Source organism: Muntiacus reevesi, chromosome 3 (genome assembly GCF_963930625.1).
Source record: "Muntiacus reevesi chromosome 3, mMunRee1.1, whole genome shotgun sequence".
In the NCBI taxonomy this organism is placed as follows: domain Eukaryota; kingdom Metazoa; phylum Chordata; class Mammalia; order Artiodactyla; family Cervidae; genus Muntiacus; species Muntiacus reevesi.
Genome location: NC_089251.1, coordinates 82,309,324 through 82,336,671, shown reverse-complemented (window position 1 = coordinate 82,336,671; position 27,348 = coordinate 82,309,324). Strand labels below are relative to the sequence as shown.

General features: G+C 45.6%; 1 protein-coding gene across 3 annotated transcripts; it reads right to left on the bottom strand.

The window, feature by feature from the left end:
* Nucleotides 1–635: 635 nt before the first annotated feature.
* On the bottom strand, nucleotides 636–26,871 carry CDC42EP3 (CDC42 effector protein 3). Of its 3 annotated transcripts, none has more exons than XM_065929426.1 (2): nucleotides 26,727–26,871; nucleotides 636–2,652 (listed from the first exon to the last, which is right to left on the bottom strand). In XM_065929426.1, exon 2 carries the CDS (start codon nucleotides 2,414–2,416, stop codon nucleotides 1,652–1,654), a length of 765 nt encoding a protein of 254 aa, XP_065785498.1. In that variant the 5' UTR covers nucleotides 2,417–2,652; nucleotides 26,727–26,871; the 3' UTR covers nucleotides 636–1,651. The 3 variants fall into 3 exon arrangements, with proteins under 3 accessions (XP_065785498.1, XP_065785496.1, XP_065785497.1); XM_065929424.1 differs by lacking the exon at nucleotides 26,727–26,871 and adding an exon at nucleotides 26,063–26,347; XM_065929425.1 differs by lacking the exon at nucleotides 26,727–26,871 and adding an exon at nucleotides 13,422–13,439.
* Nucleotides 26,872–27,348: the final 477 nt, after the last annotated feature.

Here is a 27,348-nt window from a genome sequence, read left to right as displayed (position 1 = left end):
GAATTGCAACAATTTCAGACATGGTGAGAGAATTGCTGAAGTGTTTGGAAGCAGTAGTCATTTCAGGGATACATTTCAAGGAGAAATGAAAGTTTTTGTGTGTTGAGTGTTTGTCTTGGAGGGGGAAAGGGTGGTTGACAACAGGACAGGAATCGATGTGTACATTTCCTGTTCCTGTTTCCTTAACCAACATTCTCAGAGCATCTCTGTCTCCTTGGGGGCCAAGTGCTTTCTACTGCCCTGTTTTTGGCCTCCTTAATCTTGTCTGTATGGTACCCGCAGCAAGGAGACATCCATCTGATAGGGACAAGGTTAGGCCTGCACGAGTTTGCTGTGTTAAATTTAGGTTGGAGATTCATGGAAATGAATTTTTTTGAGAGGTTGGCGTCAGTGTTGCCTAGAAAAAAAAAAAGAAAGAAAAATCATCTCACATGTTCAGTTTTCCTAAAATTGAAGGGCCTTGTTTCTGGATAATAATCAAAATAGTCAAAATTACTGAGTGAGTGGAATACACTTCTTACCTCATTTAAAGACTTGTGTACACTTTACAGAAGCAATTTTTTTCTAGCCCTGGATGTCAAGAAAACATAATCTTTGTCTTATGTTTTTGTTTAGTACTATAACCAAGCAAACTGATTTTAACATTTACTCTTTATTGTGTTGTATGAAGTACCTATGTAATGCAAGTATGTACTGCACTAAAATACCCATATTTCCAAAGAACATTAGGTGGTATACCCCACAGTCTCTGCAGAAGCATTGTGAGTAACCTGTGCCTTTATACTTTACAATCCATTGTTGGCTGCTGTGAAAAGTATAATAGATGAAGAAAAAAAAAAATATAAAGCTAAGTATGAGTACACTTTTCCAAACATACACATACACAGCTTACAATGGAACCCAATGGAAAAAGTCAAATGACCACATTCGATGTAGTATCTATAAAATGTAGACTTTGCAATAAAAAGCCAAAGGCACATAAAAATATATTTTAACTTTAAAAATAACTTAGTTACAGTAATACTTCGCTTGTGTCTTACCAACATGTAGCTGACAGTCAAAATTTCGCAATATAGATATAACATATAGGGATATATAAGAGCTACAAGCAAATCCCCGAAACCCAAAATGTTCAAATGTGGAAACAAGAGAAAAGTTTTAACACTGAAGAATTTGCTATGGTGAGCCCAAACCACATAATATAGAAAAGAGTCTAGAAAAAAAGGCGTGGGTGTTAAATAAATTTTGACTTCCTCTTGCTCAGAAAATGCGAGTCCTGTAAAGGCCCTTAATAATGTGACTGGCACAGCCCTTCATAGCTAAGTAATGCCAGTCCTGGCCAAGCCAGATTTCTCACGTGTCTGGAAACAAAAAATGTGAGCTGTATACATCAGCAGAGCCGGCTGAAAATGGGTTCTGACTCACTTCCTCTCTTTTGCCAGGACAAGTTTTTATTAATTTTTTTTCCTTTATACTGTTTTTGCAAACAGGGTATCCCAGGTAAAAAAATATTTTGTGGGAAGGTTATTTTAGAAACCCATCACATGACAGCAAGTATAGCCAGTGAAGCTGTCCTCTTTGTGGTGAGTTTTCTTCCATTCTGTCTCTTGGTATCTTTTACACCAAAGGAAAAGGGCCCGGCGGTGTCCCGTTACTTATTTTTATCCATGACATTCAGCACCTCATCCAGAAAGGAGGGCCCGAGATCAAGCTGCAGGGACAGGAGGGAACCCGTGAGGTCAGAGAGGGACTCCTCCGACTTAGTCTTCTCCTTGACGAGCTCGCAAGGGCCGGGGGGGTCCAACATGTCCTCCGCCGCCCAGTCGGGGTACTGTTCCGAGAGGCTGGAAGAGTGGCTGTCCCTCCCCTGGCTGGACTGGGACGCGGACCCGCTCGACCCCCACGAGACGTCGCCCTGGTGGGCCGTCCGGTTCTCCAACACACTGCTTTTCTCTGGCGCCTTCTCCTCCATGACGGGCTCACAGCTAAGCCGGGGCAGCTTTCCCGGCCCAAAGGACTCCTGCTTGGAGCTGAATGTCACCGGGGACAACAAGGGCAACATGAGGGCTTGGGACCCTCCGATGGTCGGCAGAGAGATGGCGTTCTTGAGCACCGGCGAGGGCGTTTCCGTGAACATGGAGTCGGAGGTGCTGTTGGCCCGGAAGAACTCGTTATGCCCAGGGAACTGGCCCATGTGCGCTTTCTCCTGGTTTCCGGGTAGAAGCTCATAGTTGCCTTGGAGAAAGGAAATGTCTCCGAAGACGTCGTGCTGGCCCTCCTTGCCGATGTGAATGGTGTGGCGGAAGTCTCCGAGGGGCGGACTGATCATATCGGGAGACAAGATGTCCCTCAGTTTAAATTTCTTTCCTTTCTTGTTATTGGCAGCTTTCAGGTAAATCGGGGTTTTGGCTGGCATTTTGGAGTTTGAGAATGTCGATTTTGCAAAAGGGAAAGAGGGCCACTTTCTTCACGGATGTTACAAGTTTCTCAGTATCCTTTTGGATAGGTACTGTCACATCATTTTTCTCAAATAGCTCCAGAAGTGGCTCTGAAACAAGAAGGAAACTAAGAGGCCTTCCTGGACGCACAGCCAAGCAGGCCTTTCTGGAGAGCCACTCACATCCTCCAGCCTCTTCCACAGCAGGGAGAAACCTGGAAGAGAAACCAAAGCAAGTTAAAATTGGCTGCCCCTTCAGGGGTCCCTTGGGCTTCCTTGGTGGCTCAGATAGTAAAGAATCTGCCAGCAATGCTGGAGACCTGGGTTAGATCCCTGGGTTGGGAAGATCCCCTGGAGAAGGGAACAGCTACCTGCTCCAGTATTGTTGCCTGAAGAACTCCATGGACAGAGAAGCCTGGTGGTCTACAGTCCATGGGGGTCACAAAGAGTCGGATACAACTTAGTGACTAACACACACACGGGTCACATGGGCCTGACTTTTTCACAAGAGCCTGTAAATAATGGAGGACTTCAGTTCCCATTTGAAGTCAAGCTTTATTATGTTTCCCTCCATTAAGTAGGATTAAAAATTTTAATCCTAACAAGGGTCCACTCATCTTAGTCTTACTTCAGGAGAAAAAAAGAAAAAAGGGAGAGAAAGAGATTAAAAAACCCAAACATATGATATCAGCACTTTTTAAACATGGTAATGGACACAAATTTTCTGGATATTTTTAAGCTTTAAGTCCTTTTCCTCTAAGAACTGCTGTCAGCACATGACCAGAGTGACTGCAGCTCCTTAGACACAACTTAATTTAAGATATATTTTCTCTTGTGCTTTGATGTTCATACCAGCAAGGCTATTTTGTTGTTGATTGAGTTCTATATATAAATAAAATTAATGCAATACAATGAAGTCCCATAAGGAGCTGGAACTATCATTTACTAAGTGACAATGTTGCTTGTGTCCAAAAAATCTCAGTGAAAATGCATTCTTACAGATGAGAAAACTGAGATTTGGGAGTAAAACAACAACAACAAAAATACCCAACAGCCTTGCTCAGTAACATACAGTCATTATGGAAGTTGGAGCTGGAATCAACTTGGAGTAGAGAGAACAGGGCTAGCAAAAATTTTAGGATTTGGAGACATTCTGAAACGGAAGGAAAAGAACAAAACTGCTTCTTTTCAAAGGAAAAAGTGGGATCCTATATCACTCACAAGTGGTCGTCACTTGTGAGTACTTTTGAAACATTTGCTGATAAGCTTGTATCCTTTCCCTATATTAGGCAAGGTTCCAAGTAACCCCAGTGCCTTGCCGCCTGGTGTTGATGCCTTTGTATTAATAGGCAGAACCTGTGACTTGATTCCAAGCAAGGTAATGAGATATGGTTACATTATAAAAGACACCATCTTAGCACACTGGAGGGAGACTCCCTTACTGGTTTTGAAAAAATAGGCCACTATACTGAGAGGGCATATGGAATTGAATTCTGCCATTAAGCCGAGGGAACCTGGAAATGGATCTTTCCCCAGCTGAGCCTCGAATTAGACCACAACTCCAGCCCCTAGTTTACAGCCTGATGCGACTATGCATCTAAGCTCTGTCTGCACTCCTGACTCGCAGACGCTGGGAGACGATACACTGGGGCTGTAAGCCACCACATTTGTAATCTATCACCACGTGTGTAGAAAACTATCACACCCTCCCTGCCCACGCTGTATGATACAGTTAGAAGTGATGGGCTGCAAGAAGGTTTGGGGGCTCTCATCTTACAGATGAGAACCTCTTCATCTCTTGAAAAGAATCCGTCAAATCTTCAGTCACATCAGCTGACCTGAAGAAGCTAAAACCCTCCCCACTGTGGGAATTCCTGAAATGGCTCTGCTGTGACTTCTTCCACTGGGCTCTCCCCTTATCCACAGACCAAATAACCCTCCAAGGGTTGGGTTAGTTGGTGGCTTGAGGGGAGCTACATTTGTTTTGTAGCAGCTGGAGGCCGTCTGCATCTGTTCATACCCCATATTTCTTTCCTTTCAGCACAAGTTTTAAATTCATCTGCCTGTGGCAGGTGGTGAGAACTGTGCTCCAGTACCCACTGGCAAGGTAAGAACTGACTCTGGGAAGTCACACAGGCCTAAGAAGGCAGGGAAGGATGAGCTGGAGAGACCCACCCCCCACCCCCACCCCCACCCCCAGCTTTGGGAGCAGAGAGGAGGCTGAGGTGGCGTGAGGGTTTGCACCAGAGCAGGCTACCCTGGAAGCTGCCAGAAAAGACCTTACACTCTCTGGAGGAGCCTGGCGGCTCTGCCTTCCCACTTCAGACTCGGAAGCCATGGAGATACTATGTTATGAAAAGAGATGCTTGATACCAAGCAAGTCAGTGGGGAACCCCAGCACAGGAAGACGTGCTTCTGGGTCTGTCATTCTCATAGTTTCAACTCTCATTTGGGTCTTGTAATAGTAACTAAAGGGGAAGCCCCGGGTCTTCCTGCTAAAACATCAGAACACCCTTCCCCTCTAAGTGTACAACAGCCCAGAGCCCCTGCCATCCCAGGAGGCTGGCACTGCAGTGAGCACCTGCAGAAGCAGCAGGGGCTCCGGGGCCGCAGAAGGTAGAGGGCAGCCCCGAACAACAGCTGCCCACCGGAGCTGTGTCCTCAGCAACACAGCCCCGAGAGCAGCTGCCATGGAAAGATACTGTGTGTCTACCACAACTCCGGGGCATGCGAGGGCGAGGGCTGGCTGCGTGTGGTCGGCTGGTGGAGCCAGGATTATGCAAGGCCAGAACAGGCATGGCATTCATTGCAGATTCTTTAGAAAAATAAAAATATCATGAAGATGCAGCCAGACTGCTTCTTGGTCACTCTGACTGAATCACTCACATCCACCCTTTACCTGTACAGAGATTGGGGATGTTGGCAGCAAACGTGAGCAAAGGTAAAGCCTACTCCCGCTGTACCTGCGAGGCTGAGGGTCCTCAGTCCCTGCTGGGCTATGGCCATGGCCACGGGCACTGCAGGCCCTTCGGCAGAGGCTTGCCTGGTCTGGTAGAAGCTGGATTTTATGTTAGTGGACTGCATGCAAAGATGGGAGAAAAGAACCAAAAAATAGAGTAAAAAGTAAGAAAAGAGTTGGTGAGTAGAGGCTAGATAAGCTGCAGGCAGTAGATTCTCCAGAGTGGGAAAAGAGAGGAGATACCTTAAAAGGAGCTTTTCTTTCTTTCTACAAATATTTACATCAGTTTTACTGCATGACAGGGCTGGAGGCTTGTAGGACTTTGCAAAGAATAATTGGTATTGAATTTCTACTGTGTGCCAGGGTGAGGAGCCCCACAGTTCACTGAAAGTTTGGGTGAAAAAAAGAAAGAAATTTGGTGCAAAAATGTCAGTTTTATAGCTTTAGATGAGTTTATGTTTGTGGGGAAATATCTGAGCACTCAGACCCATCTGCCTGTTGTATCTGTTATCTTTCCTCTTCCAGCGCAGAGGCAACCATGCTTGATCCCAGGAGAGACCATCCAATATCATGACTCTGTCCTGATCGCTTGCTCCCCTCCTTTCTCAATGTTCCTGGGCTCCTTGACTTATCAGTCAGTGGACAGCCATGCCTCAGGCCGACTGCTCAGCATCTTCTCTGCACTCACTAAAGTAGGAAATGACAAGGCAGTGTCTTCATAGGGAACAAAGTATCTGGTCCTGGAGACGGTATGTGTGTGTCTCCTGGGAACCACCAACACTTCCTATGACAGGAAATGTTTGAGAGCGTCTCACTGTGCCAGGCACTGCTGCAGCCTTTGATGTGTTCTAGGTCACTGACAAGAACCCATGTTAAATTCCCATTTTACTGACAAAGCACTGAGGCACAGGTTTTGCCAGGTGGCATGGCTCCCAGGCACTAAGCCAAGTGTCTAGGCTTGAATTCCAGACATAGAGGTCTTGACATTTAAGGAGCATGCTCCCTGCGAATTGTCAGTGATTGAATTCCAAATGATAAAGGGGGTGCCTTCCAAAACCTGTTTAAGATATAACATGCAATAACACGCTGGGCTAATAAGAGTAGGGAAGCATACACTGGTCCAACCCCAGCGGAAGTCAGTTATCTATGAAAACTACATAACATATGCCTTTGACCCCAGATTTCCATTTACATAGGTTTATCCAATTTATGTATATGGGAAATAAGGAAATAATATTATACAAAGGTGTCACTCCAGTATAGTTTATAGCAGTCAAGAGTTATAAACAACTGCGAATTTCCTGATGGTCCAGTGGTTAGAGCACAGAGCTTTCCCTGACGAAGGCCTGGGTTCAATTGCTGGTTGGGGAACGAAGACCCCACCAGCAATACTGTGTAGACAGAATTAAAGAAAAGAAAAAAAGAGTTGGAAACAACTTAATTGTCCACCTTTAGAGGATTAATTCTACAAGTTAAGGTACATCCATACAAATGAGTATTACATGGTCTACAAAAGGACAAAGCAGCTCCTGATATGTTGATATAGAAAGAGCTTCAAAGATGTGTGTCTTCAAAGTAAAAAAAGATTGGTGCCAAAGTGCGCAAGTAACATCTGTCCTGGCTTGTATGTCAATAAGCTTTTTCTGGAAGCACACACAGGGAATAATGGTGAGTGCCCACAGGGAGAGAAAGTAGGTGGAAGGGGATAAGGGTAGAAGAGAAACTTTTCACTGTATATCCTTTCATGATTTGGGATTTTTGAACCACACAAGTGAATGAGCTATTTAAAACAACAACAACAAAAAAAAAGTAGAGGGTTGTTTTGGGCTCAGCCTGCACTTTTCTGCAGGCATAATTTTATACACAGGTCCTGAAAAGTCTACCCAACCTATAAGTTACTGATCGTAATGCAAACATGACTATGGGAAAGTGGGCTCAAAAGCCAAAGTCTGCAGGGGAAGTGCATGGATCTACAAAGACCTCACCAGAAGGCTGAGCCTCATCTTGTCAATGGGACCGAGCACACCTTTCTGCGTTAATTAGAGCTTCACTAAGAGGTGCCCCCAGTCCATATTTGCAGAATGGAAGAGGTCTTAGAAGAGAAGGGTTTTCATCAGAAGGAAACGAGAAGAGGAAAGAGACCCAGGACACTGGGGAAAGGGTGGGTGCAGGGTATCTACATGGAAGGCAGCACAGGAAGGTGGGGGTGCTGGGGCTCAGGGGTATAGCTCCTTGTCTTGAGAGGTGGTGGCCACACAGATGGACAACTTCTTATGGTGGAACAACACAAAATCCTGTCCCTCCTCTACATTTCTGAAAAGGAGACTTGGGCTCCATGAGGATGTAGGTTGACCCACGTGGCAGCAGACAGAGCGAGGGATGAATCAGAGGGAAAGCCTGAGTCAGGGGGACACCCAAGAGGAGAAAGTGTGAGAAGAGGAGAGGAAGAGCTGAACCAGAAGGGCTCACAGACCTGACTAGAGCTGGAGAGGGAGGCCTCCTGGGCGTTCCATGGGCCAAATGAAAAGCATCAGAACTCTACCGCCATCACCAACTCTCCACACTCAGGGTTCTCCTGCTGGCCAGCTTTTCTGCATTGCTATCATTCGTCCACTCCCACTGTCTTTGAAAGAGAGAAAGGAAGGGAAGAAGGGATGAAGGACTAGAGGGAGAAAGGAAGGAAAGAAAGAAAGTGAGAGAGAAACCAACCATCCTATGTGTAGACCTTTCTCAAAACTCTCCCCTTGATCCTGAAATCTGAACCCTCCAAGATTGCTAATCCCTTTCTCTGGGAGTTTTTGGATCACTGTTTGCTCCTCTACCCACCGTCCCCAAATGACACTTGACATAATATTCATCTGGGAAATTAGATTCCTCTGAAATCAAAGGTTCTAGCTCCTGGGCACTGGCGAGGATAGATATGCCAACAAAAGGATTCAGCTCTCCAGTCAGTCGCCTGTCAGCCTCTGTCAAGGTTAGAGGGGGTGTCTGGCAGATGGGTGGGGATGGGTGGGCATGGAGTCCAGGTGCAAGGGCGCAGGTCCCCACTCTCAGAAATTTGAGAAGTTTAAGGGTTCCAAGACACAAAAGGACTCAAGAGGAAGTTGAAGACATGGTTTTGATAAGAAAGGTAGAGTGTCAGGTGGTCATTCTGATACCAGGCTAAACAAATCCAGTCTCTCACATGTGACTGACTTAAGCATACATGACAGTGTTAATAAGAGAAATCAACACAGCAATAATAATTCTATGAAGAAAGAAAACTGAAGTGGCCACGTTTTGCTTCATGTCCGTATCATCTTTTAGGTAAAGAGAATGAAGCTAAGAAGACTAAAACAGGAGGTGGGAGAAAAGCAAAGGGTTATGAAAAAGTTACACCCTGAAAAATCACTCCCTAGATGACCAGAGCTGGCAGTACTGGTAAGTCACAGGGCTCTGAAAAGAACAAAGGGGTTGAGATTTTTTAAAATTCCATTTATTTTAAGAAAGGAATGTGTGGCTTGTCTGCTAATTGTTTTTAGATTAATTCTTAGGGGAGAGAGAGGGTAAAAAAATTCTTGCATCCTGAACAATAGGTTGCTAATCTAAAACACAAATGCATGAAACAGGGCAGGTGGGGGTGAGGTGTGTGTGTATGTGTGTGTGTGTGTGTGTGTCTGTCTGCCTGTCCTGAGGGACCTGTGGGCCTTTTCCTTTTTTCGACTTGCGGGAAGTGAGTCTGTGCTGGACTTCCCCTTTCTTGCTTGTTGTCACATCTGTGAAGGACTCCCCAGTCTCTGCTCACTTTTTGCTTTGTCTCAGTGTAGAATCAGCAGGCCCTTTCTCCCAGCTTCTAGATGCTGCACCATCTGGGCCCCAAACAAAAATGCTCAGTTATTCCTCATTCGTGCCTGAATCCACAGTCCCAGGGAAGGATGTTAACTCAGCCAAGAACCTGCTACTCCTTCCCCACCCACCACTGTCTTTGGGGTATTTCTCTCTGCTGCCAACACAGGGAAACAGAAGGGAGACAATGCCCTGAGAAGCCCTGGAAAAGTGTGTTTCACCCTGGGCTCCACACTTGAAAGGGATAAAGGTGACTTGGAGCATGTTCCCGCATGTTCCCAGGAGTCCAATCGGGAGACGACAGGACTCATGACACGTGAGAAGGTAGAGTGGGGCAGCTTGAAGAAAACTCAAATACAGAGGGAAAAGGAATCGTTAGGGATCTGAAGGATTCATTTAACTGTAATGGAAAAGGGATTAACTTGTTACGAGAGCCCTAGGGATACAAAGGCAGAAGCTAAAGGGAAACAGATTTTGGATCCTCTAAAGGAGAACCCAGGGTTCTGGAAAGATGGAATGGGTGGCCATGGTGGGAGGGGCGGTGTACTGAGCATGTGCTGAGGCTGTCACAGCGGCAGCCTTGACTTTGAGCCTCCAGGATGTGCCCAGGGGGTGGGGTCTCGTCCCTGGTCATTCTGAGTCTCCTATAGGGGAAAACCATCACTGCTCACTTCCTAATGGCCCCACATCACACTCACTTATAGAAAAAACACTCACAGACTTCCTGGAAGACTTTCCATTTGAAGACGGCAGTTATTGCTAATATAGGGATGACAACCTCCCTTATCAGAAATACTAAAGTATCATTACAATGAGGGCCTCTTTAGGAGTACTTCCTTGGACCAAAGAATTTTAAAATTGGAGGAGAAAAAAAAGGATACTATCAGAGATTCAACAAAACCTAAGACAGAAGTAAATGTAACCGGAGAATACCCTGGTAAATGGCATCCTGGAGGGATGCTTTCCATATTTTTAGTCTGTTTTACTCCACCCACAAAAAGATAAGAAGATGCCTTTTCTATTTTTAGATTTCTTTTCCTCTCCCCATATTATCTGAACTGAGGACATGGCTATATGCTGCAAGGCTGTAAGATGCCATTAGCTCAGTTCCCAGCCGCCTGGGTGTCATGCAAATGAACTTATAGCCAGACTGAGCAGACAGCATTTTATAGACCCACTAAGAAAGTCTACGCTACATCTCAACCCTCAATTATTTATAAATGGACTTCTCCTTTATGATTCAGCTACAGCTTGTATTTATTTTTCTTTTACAACCCCGATTATACAGAGATCCACAAATACCATATGGGAGACTCAGTGCTAATGTGCATACACTCCTCACATTTATAGGATCTAATTGTACTATTTGAAAGGGTTTTTAGAAGCAAAATTGGAAGACAGAACATCCACCTCAAAGTACTGACCCTGCACTTTTGAAGAGAGGCCATTACGCCCTTTCTCCCTATTAAAATGAGTTATTGGGGAGGACTTGAGGCGGACCTGGATCCCTGGCAGTTATAACGAGACAGGGGAAGGGTCTGGCTCATTTATCATGACTAGTTTTACAGGGGACTCAGCCTCAGGGCTGGTCACAAGGACCAAGGCAGACGCTCTAGCTGGTGGATGTGAATCAAATGGGATGATTCCCATCAGTTGCTTCCATGCTTCTAGAACGAATGGATCTGAGTTGGTTTGTGAAGCAGCAAGGACAAAATCAATACAGGTTGAGAACCTCACCCTTAAGTTATCAGCAACGTTCAGCCAGGAACTGGCTTGAATCTGTAGACTCAGCTCAAGTTAAATAACCGGTAAAGCTGCTCACCAAAAACAAAACAAAACCAAACCCAAAACCACTAATATTAAAGTCAGCAATTACTCTATGAAAATTCTAGAAATAGGAATATCAAATGTTCCAAACAGGTTTGACAAGTGTCCAGAAATTCAGACTATGATCATTTCACTCATACTACATAAGGCATGGTTCTCTTCATCCTGTCTTCATAGCACATCCTCTACGTTAGGTCCCTTGACTACCTTATTTCCCTAATGGGGTAAGGGGACAGATAGGGATTTCCATGCTACCCTCCCATCCTGCTAGGGCCCTTGACTGTCATCCACAGTCACTGGATGGACTGAAGCTTGGCTTCTCTGCATCACACCAGCACTGGGTATATCTGGAGCCTGCCAGTGGCCAGTGCATACTCTACCCACTTTCACTGCAAACTCCTCTGTGCTATTTGTACATAAATATCTGTACACAAATATTTGTTGAATGCATGAATGAATATCCCTTTTGACTAGGCTGAGAGTTTTACTGTGAGCGTGAGCTGGGTCTTAATTCATTTCTTTTTCTCTCCCACAACACATGGCACACAAGTAAAATAATTAAGAAGTGTTATTTAAATCCCTAAGATCTGCTAGACCTTCCATGATGAGAGATAGTTGCTTTGTGCTTAGGAACCATTCCCCTGTCCGAGTCTGCAAAAAAGTATAACATCTGAAATGCTGAGTCCTCTGAGACTGTACGTATATGAACAGCAATGGCTCAAGTGCATGCCGTGGGCCAGGCAGGTGAGTATTAGAACATACTTCTTAGGAACCAGGGCTAGATCAGACCTGTGTCTTAGGCCCATCAGCCAAAACATGAAGCAGCTAGGATTTCAGTCATGGCTGAAGTCCGCAGTCTGTACTTTTAACCGCCACTGACTCGAAAACTAACGTGAGGTCCTCCAAGAAAATGGGTTGAGAATGGGAATGGCTGTTCCAGGCCATCTGTCCTGCCGTCCAGCAGCACTAAGGGGAAATGATACACTATGATCTCAACATCAACAAGAGTCGGAGATAATAATCTGACTTTGTCATTAACTAAGAATGAGTAAAATGGTCCCAGACACCAGCCTCCCCAACTCACTAGGAATTTTCACTATTTTTGCCCTTGTCAAAGAGAATCTCAAATGGTATTTGACTTCATGTGAAAGAAACACCAAAATATTAAAATTTTGAGGTAATAAAAGCCCCCTGAGTCTCGAGGAGAAAAACAAATATCCTGTTTTGAGAAAAAACCGTTAAGTGCCATTAATTTTTTTTCCCAGAGGAAACACGTGCATCGTGGCTGTGCACCGGGGCGCCCTGTACACCCACAGGCTTTCATTGGAACAATGGCTCCCTTCCCTCGCTATTGACACTTCACTTCCCTCTTGACTTTCTGAAACCAAGAACCCTGAGTTCCTTACATGAATTGTCCTCCCACCTCCTTACCATCAACCAGTATTCATAACATCCTCCAAGACCTGCTTCAGTCACTTCCTTCCTGCAGGAATTCTCGAACTCACCTCACGCAATCTAGGCTCATTACTGCCTTACTTGGAGGTTTTCTCAGGGCTCCTAGAGAGCTGGTATTTGCTTTCTTTCCTGTTCCCGGATTTTACGATGTTGTATCTGGTATCTCCTGGTAGGTAGTCAGCACCATAATAAGGTAAGCAAAGGTAGTATAAAAAAGAAATGCTGCTTAAAAAAAAAAAAAAAGAAGTGCTGCTATGATAACAATCTCCTCTTTATGTTGGATCACTTACAGAGCTGCCTCTTGGGCTGTGAATACAAGAGACCCTTATAACTTATTGAATAAGCACTTTTAGTTTTCCCTATGGCCATCCCTTGGATCAAGGGTCTGCAAATTATGACAGGTGAGTCAAATCCAGCCCTGTACCTGTTTTTGTAAATAGAGCTTTATTGGAACACACCAGTGCTCCTTCTTTTATGTATTATCTTCAGTTCAGTTGAAGGTGACTCTGTTTCCCCCACCCCTGGACATTTGGCAGTATCTAGACATATTTTAGAGGTGGTGGTGCTACTAGCATTTTTGTGGACAGAAGTCAGAAACGCTACAATGCACAGGACAGCCCCCCATAACAAAACATTATTTGGCCCCAATTCTCTGTAGTGCTGAGGTTTGGAAACCCTGGTAGAGCTGCTTTCCAATGACGAGGTCAGAGTTGAGTCGCTGTGACAGACTCTATGTGTCTGATGCTTTATGGGAAAAGCTGGAACCCATGCCTTAGACGCTGGCATTTTCACAGGGTTGGACAGTGGTTGTTCATCCCCCAACTCTCAACAGTGCCCTTGCAATCAAACCCCTGTCCTCGGCTTCAACCACTACCTTTAATGATAACTTCCATACTGGAGTCTTCAGCCCACACATACCTTAGTCTACACCAGTGAAACTCAAAGTGGGTCTGTGCCCCAGGGCCAGTCCATGATGAGATATGGAAAGAAATTGAAAGAGAGCTTGTAGAAACTTTCTCGCATAATCAAGCACGCAGATCAGTGGATTTTCCCATTGGTCAGACTCTTGGCATGTTTGAGAGTGTGTATCATCAGGTTTCCATGGAAGCTGGGTATGGTCCAAGCAGCTACTCGATGTGGCTGCTATCAGCATACAATGGACTGGAAATTGAAATAAACAAAATGCTAAAAATCACTGGTCATTCACAGAAAGACGCACTGGACTTTTCTCTTCTAGTCTTTCAGACTTGACTTTGCTCCCCTCAGGTACTTCCTGTTTAACTTATCCCTGATGGAATATGCCATCTCTCCTCCTCTTGTTGGCCCTCAGCTTTCACATCCTATACTTTTCCCTTTTGGTAAATGGCAGGAAATCACCAAGATCCAAAACCCAGTGGTCACCCAGAATTCCTCTCGGTGCCTCCTTCTCCTCAAGTCCTACTGTCTCACTTTGTCCATCCTCTTTACTTCTAGTCCTTGAGATCTCTCTCCTAAACAAGGGCACTGGCCTCCCTACCTGTCTCACTGTCATCAACTTCCTTGCCTCCCACTTTATCTTTCAATATCTATCAGAATGAGGCATCTAGAATGCTCCCTTAACCTTGGATGGCAAGCCTACCCTTAAAGCCTAGAGATAAGACAGCTGGAGAGGCCCACTTCTACAAACAGTGTCTCGCCCAACCTTGCAGCTACAAGCCCAGCCAGATCCCATGGTCCACACTACCTTGTTTATACCTCAACCTACCAGCTCGCATTGGGCTTCCCTCGTAGCTCAGTTGGTAAAGAATCTGCCTGCAATGTAGTACACCCAGGTTCTATTCTGGGTCGGGAAGATCCCCTGGAGAAAGGAAATGTCAACCCACTTCAGTATTCTTGCCTGGAGAATTCCATAGGCAGAGAAGCCTGGCATGCTACAGTCCATGGGCTCACAAGAGTTGGACACAACATAGCGACTCAACCACCCCACCAGCTCTCATACTATACTGCAGTTACTACTGTCTGCTCCACAAGCGTGCCTTCTCCTGGGGGGAGAACTATAATTCATAGCTGGTACTGAACAAATGTTTGTTGAATGAACAAATGAGAAAGCTTGAGATTGCACTGACTTCTTTCCTCTTTAAACCTACCTGTCCTACTGAAAATGCAAGCTGAGTCTTTCTGTGACTCCTATAAGAAAGAGAGAAAACCATGGAGCAAGGAGCTGTCATCTATTTGCTTGTGGCAAAGAGTTTCTTTCATTTCTCCTTTCTCTATCCATGCAGGGTAAGAATTTAACAGCTTATCAATGCAAGCCACAGTTAATTCTACAGGCTCATACAAGATCTTTGGGATTAAGGCAAAGAACATTTGTTGACATGATGTTTCAAAGGGAAATGACTTCCATCCACCACGACCATGTGCAAACAGAGAGACAGGCAAGACTCTAGAAAAATTTGACAATACATTTCCCGGGAATGCAGACTGACTAGTTACATTTAAGTCAGTCTTACAGAATGAGGCCCAGGAGAAACAATGGGCTTGCATGCTGACCTCTCCTTTCAATACGAAATGGATTAAAGGGGGACTTGGATTTTTTAAGAGACCCTTGCTCCTTGGAAGAAAAGTTATGACCAACCTAGACAGCGTATTAAAAAGCAAAGACATTACTTTGCCAACAAAGTTCCATCTAGTCAAAGCTATGATTTTTCCAGTACTCATGTATGGATGTGAGAATTGAACTATAAAGAAAGCTGAGTAGTGAAGAATTGATGCTTTTGAACTGTGGTGTTGGAGAAGACTCTTGAGAGTCCCTTGGACTGCAAGGAGATCCAACTAGTCCATCCTAAAGGAAATCAACCCTGAATATTCATTGGAAGGAATGATGCTAAAACTGAAACTCCAATACTTTGGCTACCTGATGTGAAGAACTGACTCATTGGAAAAGACCCTGATGCTGGAAAAATTGAAGGTGGGAGGAGAAGGGGATGACAGAGGATGAGATGGTTAGATGGCATCACCGACTCAATGGACATGTGTTTGAGTAGACTCTGGGAGTTAGTGATGGACAGGGAGGCCTGGTGTGCTGCCATCCATGGGGTCGCAGAGTCAGACACGACTAAGCGACTGAACTAAACTGAACTGAACTGGATTTTTTAGTCCAAGATATATAGAGAACCTGTAAGAAACTCTAATGGATATTCTATAGAAAAGGACTGTTTTGAATATTAAGGTGTCACTAGCACAGATCACGTACTTTAAAAAAAATTTATTAAATGAATGAACACATGGGCAAGTAAAATGGTAGAAAGAATTCTTGCTGCTACTGTAAGCCTTAGGGGAGGAAAGAAACTTTGAGCTAAAGCTATAGGATTCTTATAAAATGCCAGACCATACAGGTGCCAGTTACCTCCTGTGTAAATGGGGATAATCACCCCAAACCCATCTATCTCTCGTGATTATAAGAGCTGAGTATGAGAATCTTTCTAAGTGACAATCTTCATAGAGTGTTATGCAAGCACAAAGCATCTTCATCTCAAATGAAAAACCAGAACATCTACTGAAATGCAATGTGAAGGAGGGGAACCATTCTAATTCCCCAAATGGATCAGTCCATTTTTCCTTAAATGTTGTCTGCAGCAGTCACCAATGTATGCTTGCAGATGGGGCTAAAATGGTTTGTGTCTGCCCTGTGCACAAGCTCCACAATTGAAAAGGATTCTTATTTCAAGTGTTGTTGCTGTTGTTCAGTTGCTAAGGTGCGTCCAACTCTTTGCAACCCCATGGACTGCAGAATAACAGGATTCCCTGTCCTTCACCATCTCCTAGGGTCTGCTCAAACTCATGTCCAATGAGTCAGTGATGCCATCCAACCATCTCATCCTCTGTCGTCCCCTTCTCCTCTTGCCCTCAATCGTTCTCAGCATCAGGGTATTTTCCAATGTATAGGCTTGTCCTATGAGGTGGCCACAGTATTCGAGCTTCAGCTTCAGCATCAGTCTTTCCAATGAATATTCAGGATTGATTTCCTTTAGGATTGACTGGTTGGATCTCCTTGCAGTCCAAGTGACTCTCAAGAGTCTTCTTCAGCCCCACAATTTGAAAGCATCAATTCTTCAGCACTCAGCCTTCTTTCAGGTCCAACTCTCACAACCATACATGACTACTGGAAAAACCAGAGCTTTGACTATATGGACCTTTGTGGGCAAGGTGATATCTCTGCTTTTCAATATGCTGCCTAGGTTTGTCATCGCTTTTCTTCCAAGGAACAAGTGTCTTTTAATTTCCAGCTTAATTAGAGAATAATTCTTTCTGTCAACAGGACAGGGAGCTAACTTCTATACATACACATGTATCCTTTATCTACATATGCAATTCTTTCAGCCTTGAGAACAAGTGGGACTCCTTTGAGTTAGGAAAATTACTGTCATTTATGGGTCAGATAAAGAAAAATTTAAGGGTGTACAGTTATTTTTTAAAAATATTTGATGAGCTATCAGGTGAGAGGAAACCAGTACCATCCCTTGAAAAGAATTAGGTGTGTGATTAGGGTTCAAGGAGAGGGCGGGTGGGGCTGGATAGGAGGAAGAAGTCTAACCAACTTGAGTTAATCAGCTTGAAGAATGGGAGAGGCCCATCAGGGGAAGTTTTCCAGCTGAGTCTGAGACTGGTAGCGATTCCAGAGGGGAGGGAGAAGGAGAGCATTCCTGCATTGGGAGAGGAGTTAGTGGAGATACCTGTTGGTCTCATTTCAAGCAGCAGTCCCTGGTATGTGCATGCAGACTTCATATACATACAGAGAGGTGTTAGAATCATAGATCTGTGTTTGAAGTTTATAGTTAATAAAGAAAATGAATGTTAGAGTTCTGTGATTCTATATGTTCGCAGAAATTTCTAGCTTCTAGGGAATTTTAAGAAAAAACACTTTTTTTTAATGAAGTTAAGACTATCTTTAGAATTGCATTTTCATTATCTTTTCTCATCTTTCCTCACATTAAGTTAAGGGTACAAGGCAATGCCAGTGACTTTCTCTGCAAGCCTCAGTTTGCGCATCTGTGGAGTGGAGCTAGTGAGAGAGACAACACACATAAAATGTTTGACAAAGTCCTGTGAGGCAATGAACTTAAAAATCAATGGGAGATATAATTATTATTATTAATTATCCAAAAACCTAGAACTGCATAAGGAACAAGACAAGTTGAAAGTTCACCATCAGAATTTTTCCCTAACTTTACTCGGCACCTGTCTACTCAAACTGATTGTTTTAAATAATGTGAAAGCGGAAATGGTCTGGTTTCAAGTGTAGTCACCCCCCCAGTATCTGTCCAGTGTTAGTTTTAGGACATCCCATGGATACCAAAATCCACAGATGTTCAAGCCTCTTATGTAAAATGGCATAGTACTTGCATCTAACCTATGCACAACCTCCCCATACCTTTTAAGTCATCTCGAGATACTTATCATGCCCAATACAATGTCAGTAGTTGCTAGCACGTGGCAAATTCAGGTTTGCTGTTGGAACTTTTATTTCCCCCAAAAGTTTTCGATCTGTGGTTGGTTGAGTCCACAGATGCAGAACCCACAGAAAGAGAGCGCCAACTGTCTTAATTCCTCACTCTGAGAAAAAAACTGGAATTGGGAAGACATCACTGCTCTACGCTTCCCTTGTGGCTCAGCTGGTAAAGAATCTGCCTGCAATGCAGGAGACCTGGGTTTGATCCCTAGGTTGGGATGATCCCCTGGAGAAGGGAAAGGCTACCCAGTCCAGTATTCTGGGCTGGAGAATTCCATGGACTGCATAGTTCATTGGGTCACAAAGAGTCGGACACGACTGAGTGACTTTCACTTTCCCTGCTCCATTCCCCAGGCTGCCCCTGAGACAGAGAGCTCGGGGTGCTGGCAGGGGAGCCCTACCTGCCCCATCAGTTGAGCCCACAGCTTAAGGGCCTCTTTACGGGGAATACAGAACAAAACCCACTCATGAATGTAACTTCTACGAAACTTAGATAAGGCCAAAGATCAACCCTAGTTTGGAAGACATTTCGCTCTGAAGTCATCAGAGGGCAGGAAGAGAGTTTCCGGGCTGGTGCTCTGCTGTGCGCAGCAGGACATGTGGCTTAAGCTGATTCATTCGGCGAGCAGCAGGCCTTGGAGAGAGCCTTCCTCTTGCCTTCATCCAGTCCCCGGCTAGTGACTCACCTTCTGAAACATTCGTTCAACAACAAACATCTACCGAGGACCTACTGAGTGCCAGGCAGCATCCCAGAAACTGAGGCTACAGCGACGACGTGTCACAGAGCCGACATCCCAGTGTGGAGACAGATGATCGGTAAGCATACTCATCACGAATGGCTCATGTAGGCATGGCTGAGCAGCCCAGGAGGGCACCAGGAAACAACGCTCATCCTTCCACCCCTGGGGCTCCCCGGCCTGTGCTCTGAGTGGACACATGGTACCGAGCTACTGCAATTACACCCAGGCAGGAGAAAGCTTCCATGCAGGTTGCAACGGCCAGGCCAAGAAGACTTTGAGGAAGTTCTGGTGGTGGCCTGAATTTCAAAGTACCCTGGATGGGCTAGAGGTGCTTCCTTTGGAATTTGAACATTTGGTAGCCTAGGAAGAAATTATTTTACTATGGTCAGACTTAAGGTGGGTAACTGAAAAAGATTTCTGGCTTGGCAGCCTCTAAGAGAAAATAACATGAGTAGGACTAATTGTTCCTTTTTTCATTAACTCCTAGTATAAAAAAGATGAGTGCCAAGCTAAACTAGGTTCAGTCCCTACTTTTATGGAGCCAGTATTCTAGGTGGTCACAAGGGTCAATAAATGAAAATTTAAACATAAGTGTTAAAATAGTATAAGACACTATGGAAAATGCCTAAGATACAAGGGGGGGAAAAAAAAGAGTAATAGGATCACAGCTGTTTAGAGCCAGGAGAGTGCTTGGAGAATTTCAATAACTTCCTCTACATCCCTCCCCTTCTACATCTTCACAGACATCACTCACCCAGAGATGGGCAAGGATCTGCCTTGAGACACAGCTGGCCAATCAAGGGCTTAGAACCTCATCTGCTGTGTTTAAGATCAATGGTACATGTCTTTTTAGAAAGTTTAGAAAATAAGTATATAAAAAAGGGAAAGAATTCACATATATTCTGAAATGGCAAAGCCACATTTCACCAAAAAATGTCTTTGCTTGTTTAAAAAGTTGTGTGTAGCCTAAATGATTATAATGGTTTTGAACAGAAAAGGTCTTTTTCAACTAAACACACAGTCATCTATCACTGGCATGATGTGTCTACAAATACGACCTTCAGGTTGTCATCAGAACATGACGGATTCCCAAACGTGTAAGCTGTCTAAATAGAGGCCTGACTTTGAAGTTCTCTGCCTTCAACGCTGGCTCAGGCTGCTCTGCCTGGATCTGCACTGGGTCTGTTTTTCAACACAGGGTTTTACATGATTAGTATAATAGTAAGATTGCTATGCTCATAGATGTCGCTAATCCTGGTTCACTGGCTTCTAGAAGCTAGAGACGATCTGAAATCCTCCAGCACCGAATGTCTCATCTTAGAGTTGAGAATAAGACCCTGGAAGGTCACAGTTCCACAACTTGGGTCAGAGGTACGATCAGAATCTATGCTTTCTGATCTCCAATCCCTCTGGGATTGTCTCCATTTAATTCTGCATGAGTTTTATCAAATAGCAGAATGGCTGCATGTTTGCCAGCATCTTCCAGTGTGTCCTGGTGGCCCTGTTCCTGTTCCCCTGAAGAGGGCAGGCTGCAGCGTGTGGCTTCTGCCTCTGGCTTCATGGTTCCCAGAGTGTTTCCTGTCAGACTAGTTCTGCCAGCTGCTCTCTGGGCAAAATGATTTGATAGATACCTCCTCCCTGTGGAGATTCACTGCACACAGTGACATTAAATGCTCTGAAAACTCCTGCACAGAGGGACCTCTATCAGACTGGTTTCCAAAGAACCATTTTTTGACCCTCTTCATGTCTCAGAGTTCACATGATGTAGTGCTAATATAGTAACCCACTCCAGTATTCTTCCCTGGAGAATTCCATGGACAGGGGAGCCTGGCAGGTTACAGTCCATGGGGTCCCGAAGAGTCGGACACGACTGAGGAACTAACACTTTCACTTTTTCCTTTTTCAGTGCTGAATGAGCTAACTGCAGGTGTGTGATCTCTGGGACAGTTTAATGAAGAATCAAAGGCTAGGTTGATGATGACTTTCAGAAATGTGCAAATAAAACCCCAATCATTGAAAATCCAGGTTTTAAGCAATTTAACATTTGAGATTCTAGGATTCTACTATTAATTCATGACTCGGTCAAGCAAATACTAACTTGAACTCACCAGCCCTTAAACTCACTCATCTGTTCTCTTGGTTATTCAGAAATAGCAAACTTTTTAATATCAGTATGATTTGTATTATAACACTATATGCTTTAATTTAAAAAAACTGCTCTTTCACCAGAGGTACTATCAGACTCCATCCTTCACCATGAGACTCAGGAAGTACATCAAGGCCAGGGAAGGCATTTTTCCCTAAAGGAAAGAACATACCTGCCTGCTACTGCAGAGCTATTTGGCTACTGATATTATTTACTCTGGTCTGTGGGATCCATTTTGATTTGTAACCCTGAGAGGATGGGGCAGAAGCAGGGAAGAAAATGGTGACAGACAGCCCTAAGGCTACTTACTCCCCTTGGTTTTGAGACAACCTGGATTATTTCAAGCCAAGACATCCTTTCCAGAAACCCTACTTCAGTCTGAGCAGCCTCCCACAGCTAATCACAAGCCTGCAGTATCAAAGGCAGTGGAGGTCAGGCAGTCTCCTTGGGTTATCCGGGGCAACTCTCTCTGTTTCAAAGGCCTCCTTGCTCTATCTTTCACACCAGAAGCTTATCTGGCAGAGTCTGGGTCCTGTGCAGAACTTAGAACTGGAGTGAGGGCAGACTTCCTCCAAGAACAGAGCCTTCCTGCCCGCCTTACTGGTGGCTCCTGCCTTTTGCTTTAGCTCCCCTTGGAGCAACATCATTATGAAATGTGTATTAAATGTCCATTGAGTGCCAGGGACTGAGGGGTCAGGCACCATGGCTGTGGTCACTAGTCTCAAGGAGGTGACCGTCCAGCTCGCTTACTGGACCCTGTAACCCCTGACCATCCAGAACGTTATTTATTTATTTTTAGTAGTTGAAGGCTAATTACTTTACAATATTGTAGTGGTTTTTGCCATACATTGACATGAATCAGCCATGGATTTACATGTGTTCCCCATCCTGAAACCCCCCCTCCCACTTCCCTCCACATCCCATCCCTCCGGGTCATCCCAGTGCACCAGCCCTAAGCATTTGTCTCATGCATCCAACCTGGACTGGCGATCTGTTTCACATTTGATAATATACATGTTTCGATGCTATTCTCTAAGATCATCCCACCCTTGCCTTCTCCCATAGAGTCCAAAAGTCTGTTTATACATCTGTGTCTTTTTTTCTGTCTTGCATATAGGGTTATTGTTACCATCTTTCTAAGAACTTTAAAACAAGGATGTTTGCCGCACACTAAACTCCAGTTCACGTTTGGGTCCCGAAATTCCTAATAAATCTCTTTGTTTATGATATAAACTACACTGCTCGAGTTACTGCTAGTAGTAGTTTGAAGCTGGATCCACTGCAGGTGACTGTTGACTATACTATGAGATTCAACTATCTCCAATAAATAAAGCAATTCAGGGACTTCCTTGGTGGTCCAGTGGATCAGACTTCCAATGCAGGGGGCCTGAGTTTGATCTCTGGTCAGGTAACTAGATCCTACATGCAGAAAGGATGATCACACGTGCCGCAACTAAGATCCAGTGCAGCCAATTAAATAAATAAAAATATTTTAAAAAATAATAAAAATGTAATGATTCATAAGGTGTTCCCAAAGGCTGGCAATCACTGTCATCTTCCTTGGGGCAGTGGTACAGTGTGTTGCAAAGTGAGTTCTCTGCCAGAGGCTAAAAACCCTTATAACAGAGTCAGATTTATCAGCTTCTCTGGCCTTCCTCTCTGGTGGTGAGGGTGAAGTATTCTATTCATTTAGGGCAAGGTCAAACAGGTCTGAGTTCAGACCTGATTCTGCTACTTACTCAGTGGTGTGACCTTGAACCAGTTACCAAACCTTTCTGAATCTGTGTTTTCATCTGGAAAATAACAATACTATCCACCTCAAAGAGCAATTGTGAATATTAAACAAGACCAGTATTAAGCATCTAGGGAAACAACACAAGCAGTAATGAAAGCATCAACTTTTTATTCTGTCTCCTCTGTACCTGGTACATTCTGAGTGCTATTTTTTAACTTATGTAATCCTTAGAGTAGTACTATCTGCATTTTGTAATTGATAAACTGAGGCATACCAGCTAAATAATTTGCTTCAAATCACAAATGTATTGAGTGCCGGGGCCAAGATATGAGCCCAGACAGCCTGCCTCAGAGGCTCTTAACCTCAGTTTTTCCTCCCATTTCCTTAAGCAGGAGATGCTGATCTTTGTGGAAAATTAGCCATTCATTTATGCACATATTGGGTCGCTAAATTGGACAAACCTGTTTAGGTATGTTCCTTATTGTGTAATTTGGGCTTCCTTTGTGGCTCAACTGGTAAAGAATCTGCCTGCAATGTGAGAGACCTGGGTTTGATCCCTGGGTTGGGAAGATCCCCTGGAGAAGGGAAAGGCTACTCACTCCAGTATTCTGGCCTGGAGAATTCCATGGCCTGTACCGTCCATGGGGTCGGAAAGAGTCCCACACGCCTGAACGACTTTCACACTTTCACTTATTGTGTAATTTGGCGCAAGTTATATAAGACATCTGTCCTCAGTTGCCACCACTGTAAAATGGGGATATTAACAGGCCTGGCGTGCTGTGATTCATGGGGTCGCAAAGAGTCGGACACGACTGAGCAACTGAACTGAACTGAACAGTGCTTTCTTCCTAGATTAATAGAAATAAATGAGTTAATCAAGGTAAAAGGAGAGAACAGGGCTTGGCACTACTGGCAGGCTCCATGTAGGAAGTAGCTTTAACATATAAATTCACTGAACAGTGTGATATATTAGAATTCTTTGGCTTTGGTGCTTGGTAAAGATTTTGTGGCTGGCTCCATCTAGTCGTTTCAAATGACTATACTGTCCTTGCTCTCTGGCAAACATACTGGATTTAAAAAACAAGTTTAAGTTCTTAATCCATCAATGAATAAACCGGTCAGCAGAATTCTGATTAGAAAGAAATTAGGCCAGGCCTAAATAAAATCAGACTGAAAGCAAAAATTGTAATAATAAAAAAAAATCAGAGCAGTCTTCCTAGAGTTTTTTCAGGTTATGAACTGAAGTCCACCCATTGGATAAATGTTATGGCTACTGGGCAAAGAGCTCGTGAAAAATTTATGGCCTGGTAAAAAAAAAATCTCTGGGTGATGTAGGTTAAAACAACTCTATTCCCAATGCTGTTGAATACCATGAATTTTAGAAAGGAAAAAGGGCAGCTTTTGTGAACATGTTGGACATAAAACACCACTTTAAAGGAAAAGCTGGAGAGCAAACCAGCTCATATGAATAGTTCTGCAATGATTTTTATGGCTTTGCATTTATTCATCTTGCACCACGTTTAAATTTACAATAAAAGCAAAACAAAGTGCAACACTCATTACTCTAGCTGTCTTTACATGTTCCACTGAGATACAAAACAGGACTTCACTACTCAGATTTTAAGGGAATGGGGAGCTCATCTTATTTCATGTCTGTAGCTGCTGCTGCCATAGCACCATGTTCCAATCATGAAATTCATAACATAAATCTCTTGCAGATGATAACCACTGGAAAACAGAAATGGCCATGTATCCAGAAAGGCTTCCAAATTTCCCCCACAAAGTTCTTATCTGTGTGCCCAGAGACTGGTGCTGAGTGTTTTATTCAATGAGTGAGGCCTGTTGGGAAACCTACATGCTTTAGGAGACTTAATGAAGAAATTTGAACCGTTCCTTGGTTCTCTATTAGCCTTTATTACTTATTTCACATTTGACAATACCAAACACTTCACAACTGCTCTAACTTATCTCAGAGTGTTTACATTTAATCTGAAAACATACCCCTGTAGCTTATTCTTAATTGTCAACAAGAGCTCATACAAATTTCAGCGGGTATCAAAAAGAGGATCTCTGGAACTGTCCAGAAAAGAAGTTGCATTTCCTGCTCCTTAGATGAAACATCTTTTCGAGGTTAGAAGACTACAGGAGTCTTTTAAATTGACTTTAGGAATACCCCTGGGGCATCATCAGGCCATCTCGGTGAGTCTTTGTCTCCCAGTGCTTCCCAAGGAAGTCCCCAAGAAAGGCTTTGCTATTCAAATTGGGACATCTGCTGCTCTCCAGATTTGTGTTCTTTTTTTGAAAGGCAGCACCCCCAAGAAACTGTAGGATATTATGAAGCCTAAGAGTTGGGGGGGTTGGGGAGGAAATCTTTGTCTCCCTAAGACATTCATCAGTTCCCTCCGCCTAGGCAGCACCTCCCTCGCCACCGCCCCCCACGCCCTCAGCACGCCTCAGCAGCGACTCCCCCAAATACACCAGCTCTGGAAAAGATTCACGTTGCAATACCCTCGTGACATTCCTATTCCCGCCCTCGTTTTAATTCACTCTTTTTTTTTTTTTAAACAAAATGTAATTACTTGACTGTCAGCCTGGGCTGCACTCTGGGGCTTTTACTCCTTTCAACACAGCTGCGCTCCCGGCTTTGATGCTGCGGTCTACGCAGCTTGTCCCTGCCACAGCCTGGCTCTCGGTAATGTAACATTCAAGTGCATATTTATTTTTAAACTGACCTCTCGGGCTGTACAGTATAAAGGTCCTGCCAAAAAATATGCTACTTTCTATTTATAAGATGAAACACATGCCTCCCGAAGTCGAGAGGGGGATGGAGCATAATAATTCATAACGAAAAAATGACTGGCCAGATCCATTCGTCCTCGTGTCTGACACTTGTCTGTGTCAAGACAGTTTCAAAGAAAAAGGGGTAAAAATCTTGAAAACACTTCAGTTGCTCAGAAACCACCGTTAAAAAAAAAAAAAGCAACAGCCAGATCTGCAGGTTGGAGCCTCAGCCACAATGTCCTCAAGTGGAAACAGGGCACCGGAGATCTGAGCCGTGCACCCTTGTGCGGCCCTGATGCCAGTCCACGGTGGGAGGGGAGCGGTAGCCATGTGCGGCTTGTTCTCAGATGGAAAAATGCAACACGCGCCCCGAATGGCTGTCAATAGCTCGGAGGGTGCAGTGGAGTCGCGCAGCCTCATCCTGCAAAGTGGTAGGCACAAAAGGTGAAGCTCTGCGTCCCGATCGTGCGGCGCGTACCCCCACTCCCCCAGCTTGCTCTGTGCTCCCCACGGTCCTTTGGACACCAGCTCAAAGGTGATGCCCTGGTAATCCTCTCTCCCTCTGCTTTACCAAACCTAGCAGCCGCGCACGCCGGAAGCCGCCACGACCGCCGGTGGGACAGACTCACAGACGCGCAGAGAAGAAGCCGTGGGCAGGCAGAAACTCACCAGCGGCGCCAAGGATCCCAGCCGCTGACCCAGGGACCGGGCGCCCGGCACCGACCTCCCGAGGGCGCACGCAGTCCCTGCCCGCCACGCGCAGATCCAACCCGGTCGGCCGGCGCGGCGCCCGCTCACAGCATTATCCGCTCCGAGATGGCGTGGAGACGCCCAAGGCCGGGGTCTCTAGGCTCGCCCCCAGTTCGGGCCCCACGGCTGCGCTCCCCGCCCTGTCGGGGAACAGCCGGGAGGGAAGGTGCGAGCTAGACTGAGCGTGCAGCCGCCGGACTCGGACTGAACCTGCGAAGGGCGGGGAGGCGCGGGGCGGGGCCCGCAGCGCACGGGGCGGGCCGGGGCGGGCCGGCGGGCGCGGGCTGCCGGCCGACCCACCCAGCCTGGGTACCTGCGCCCCGGCCCGGAGCGAGCGGACTGGGTTCACCCGCTGCGGGGCCTCCGGGCCCCCGGAGGACAATGGGCGTTCATTGTTACGGCCCCAGCGCCACCCCCAGGGATGTGGCTTCCCTGCGAGAGGCTGCGTTCAGCTCTCTCCGCACAAAGAAAGGATTCTGGACGCTCGGTTCAAAGCGGGACCTGGAGTGCAAGTTCCAGGTGCCCCCAAACAAAGGGACTCATCCCGCACCCCAGACACCTGTACTAAACCTCGTGCGCCCACCTCTTTCCGTCCCAACGACCCGATCTAGCCCGGCAAGGCTCCGGCGCGGCGGGCGGGGACTCTGGCGGAGGAGAAGCCACTGGACCGCACCGCCCGCGTCGGGCCGCGGGCCCCCGGGCCACTCGACGCCCGGGTTTGGGAGGAGGGTCGTGTTCTGTCAGTTTCCAGCCTGATCCCCTTGGAGCTGCCGCCAAAACCCGGAGAGTGGATTTGGCAATTGGAGACGCCAGGGGCTGCTGGCTGAGCAGGGGCACACGAACTGCCGACGCTGCAGGTTTTTCCAGTCCAGGGGGAGGCGTTTCCTCTCCCGCGGGGACCCTAAAAGAGATCTGCCCAAAGCTGGGGCAAGCGGGTGGAGGCTGCCGGGGACGAGCGACTGGGCACTAGCGGCGAGGCGGCGGCCCAGGAGCGTACAATTCCGCCCTGGGCGGCACCTGCGCCCTCCGGCCATTCGGGCCACAGCCGCTGCGCGTCCCGCCCCTCCGCCCGGAGGCCCAAAGTGGACCGGGTTAATTAATTTTCTTAATCCGTCTCCTTCTCTTGCTACTCCAGCAGTCAGTCTGGGGAATGAGTAGGCGACAGGAAAGGGCGGTGTTTTCCGGTTGTAAGGCCCCAGCCCGCA

Coding starts and splice junctions, on each gene's coding strand:
- CDC42EP3 (XM_065929426.1), bottom strand. CDS start 2,416: ATGCCAGCCAAAACCCCGATTTACCTGAAAGCTGCCAATAACAAGAAA.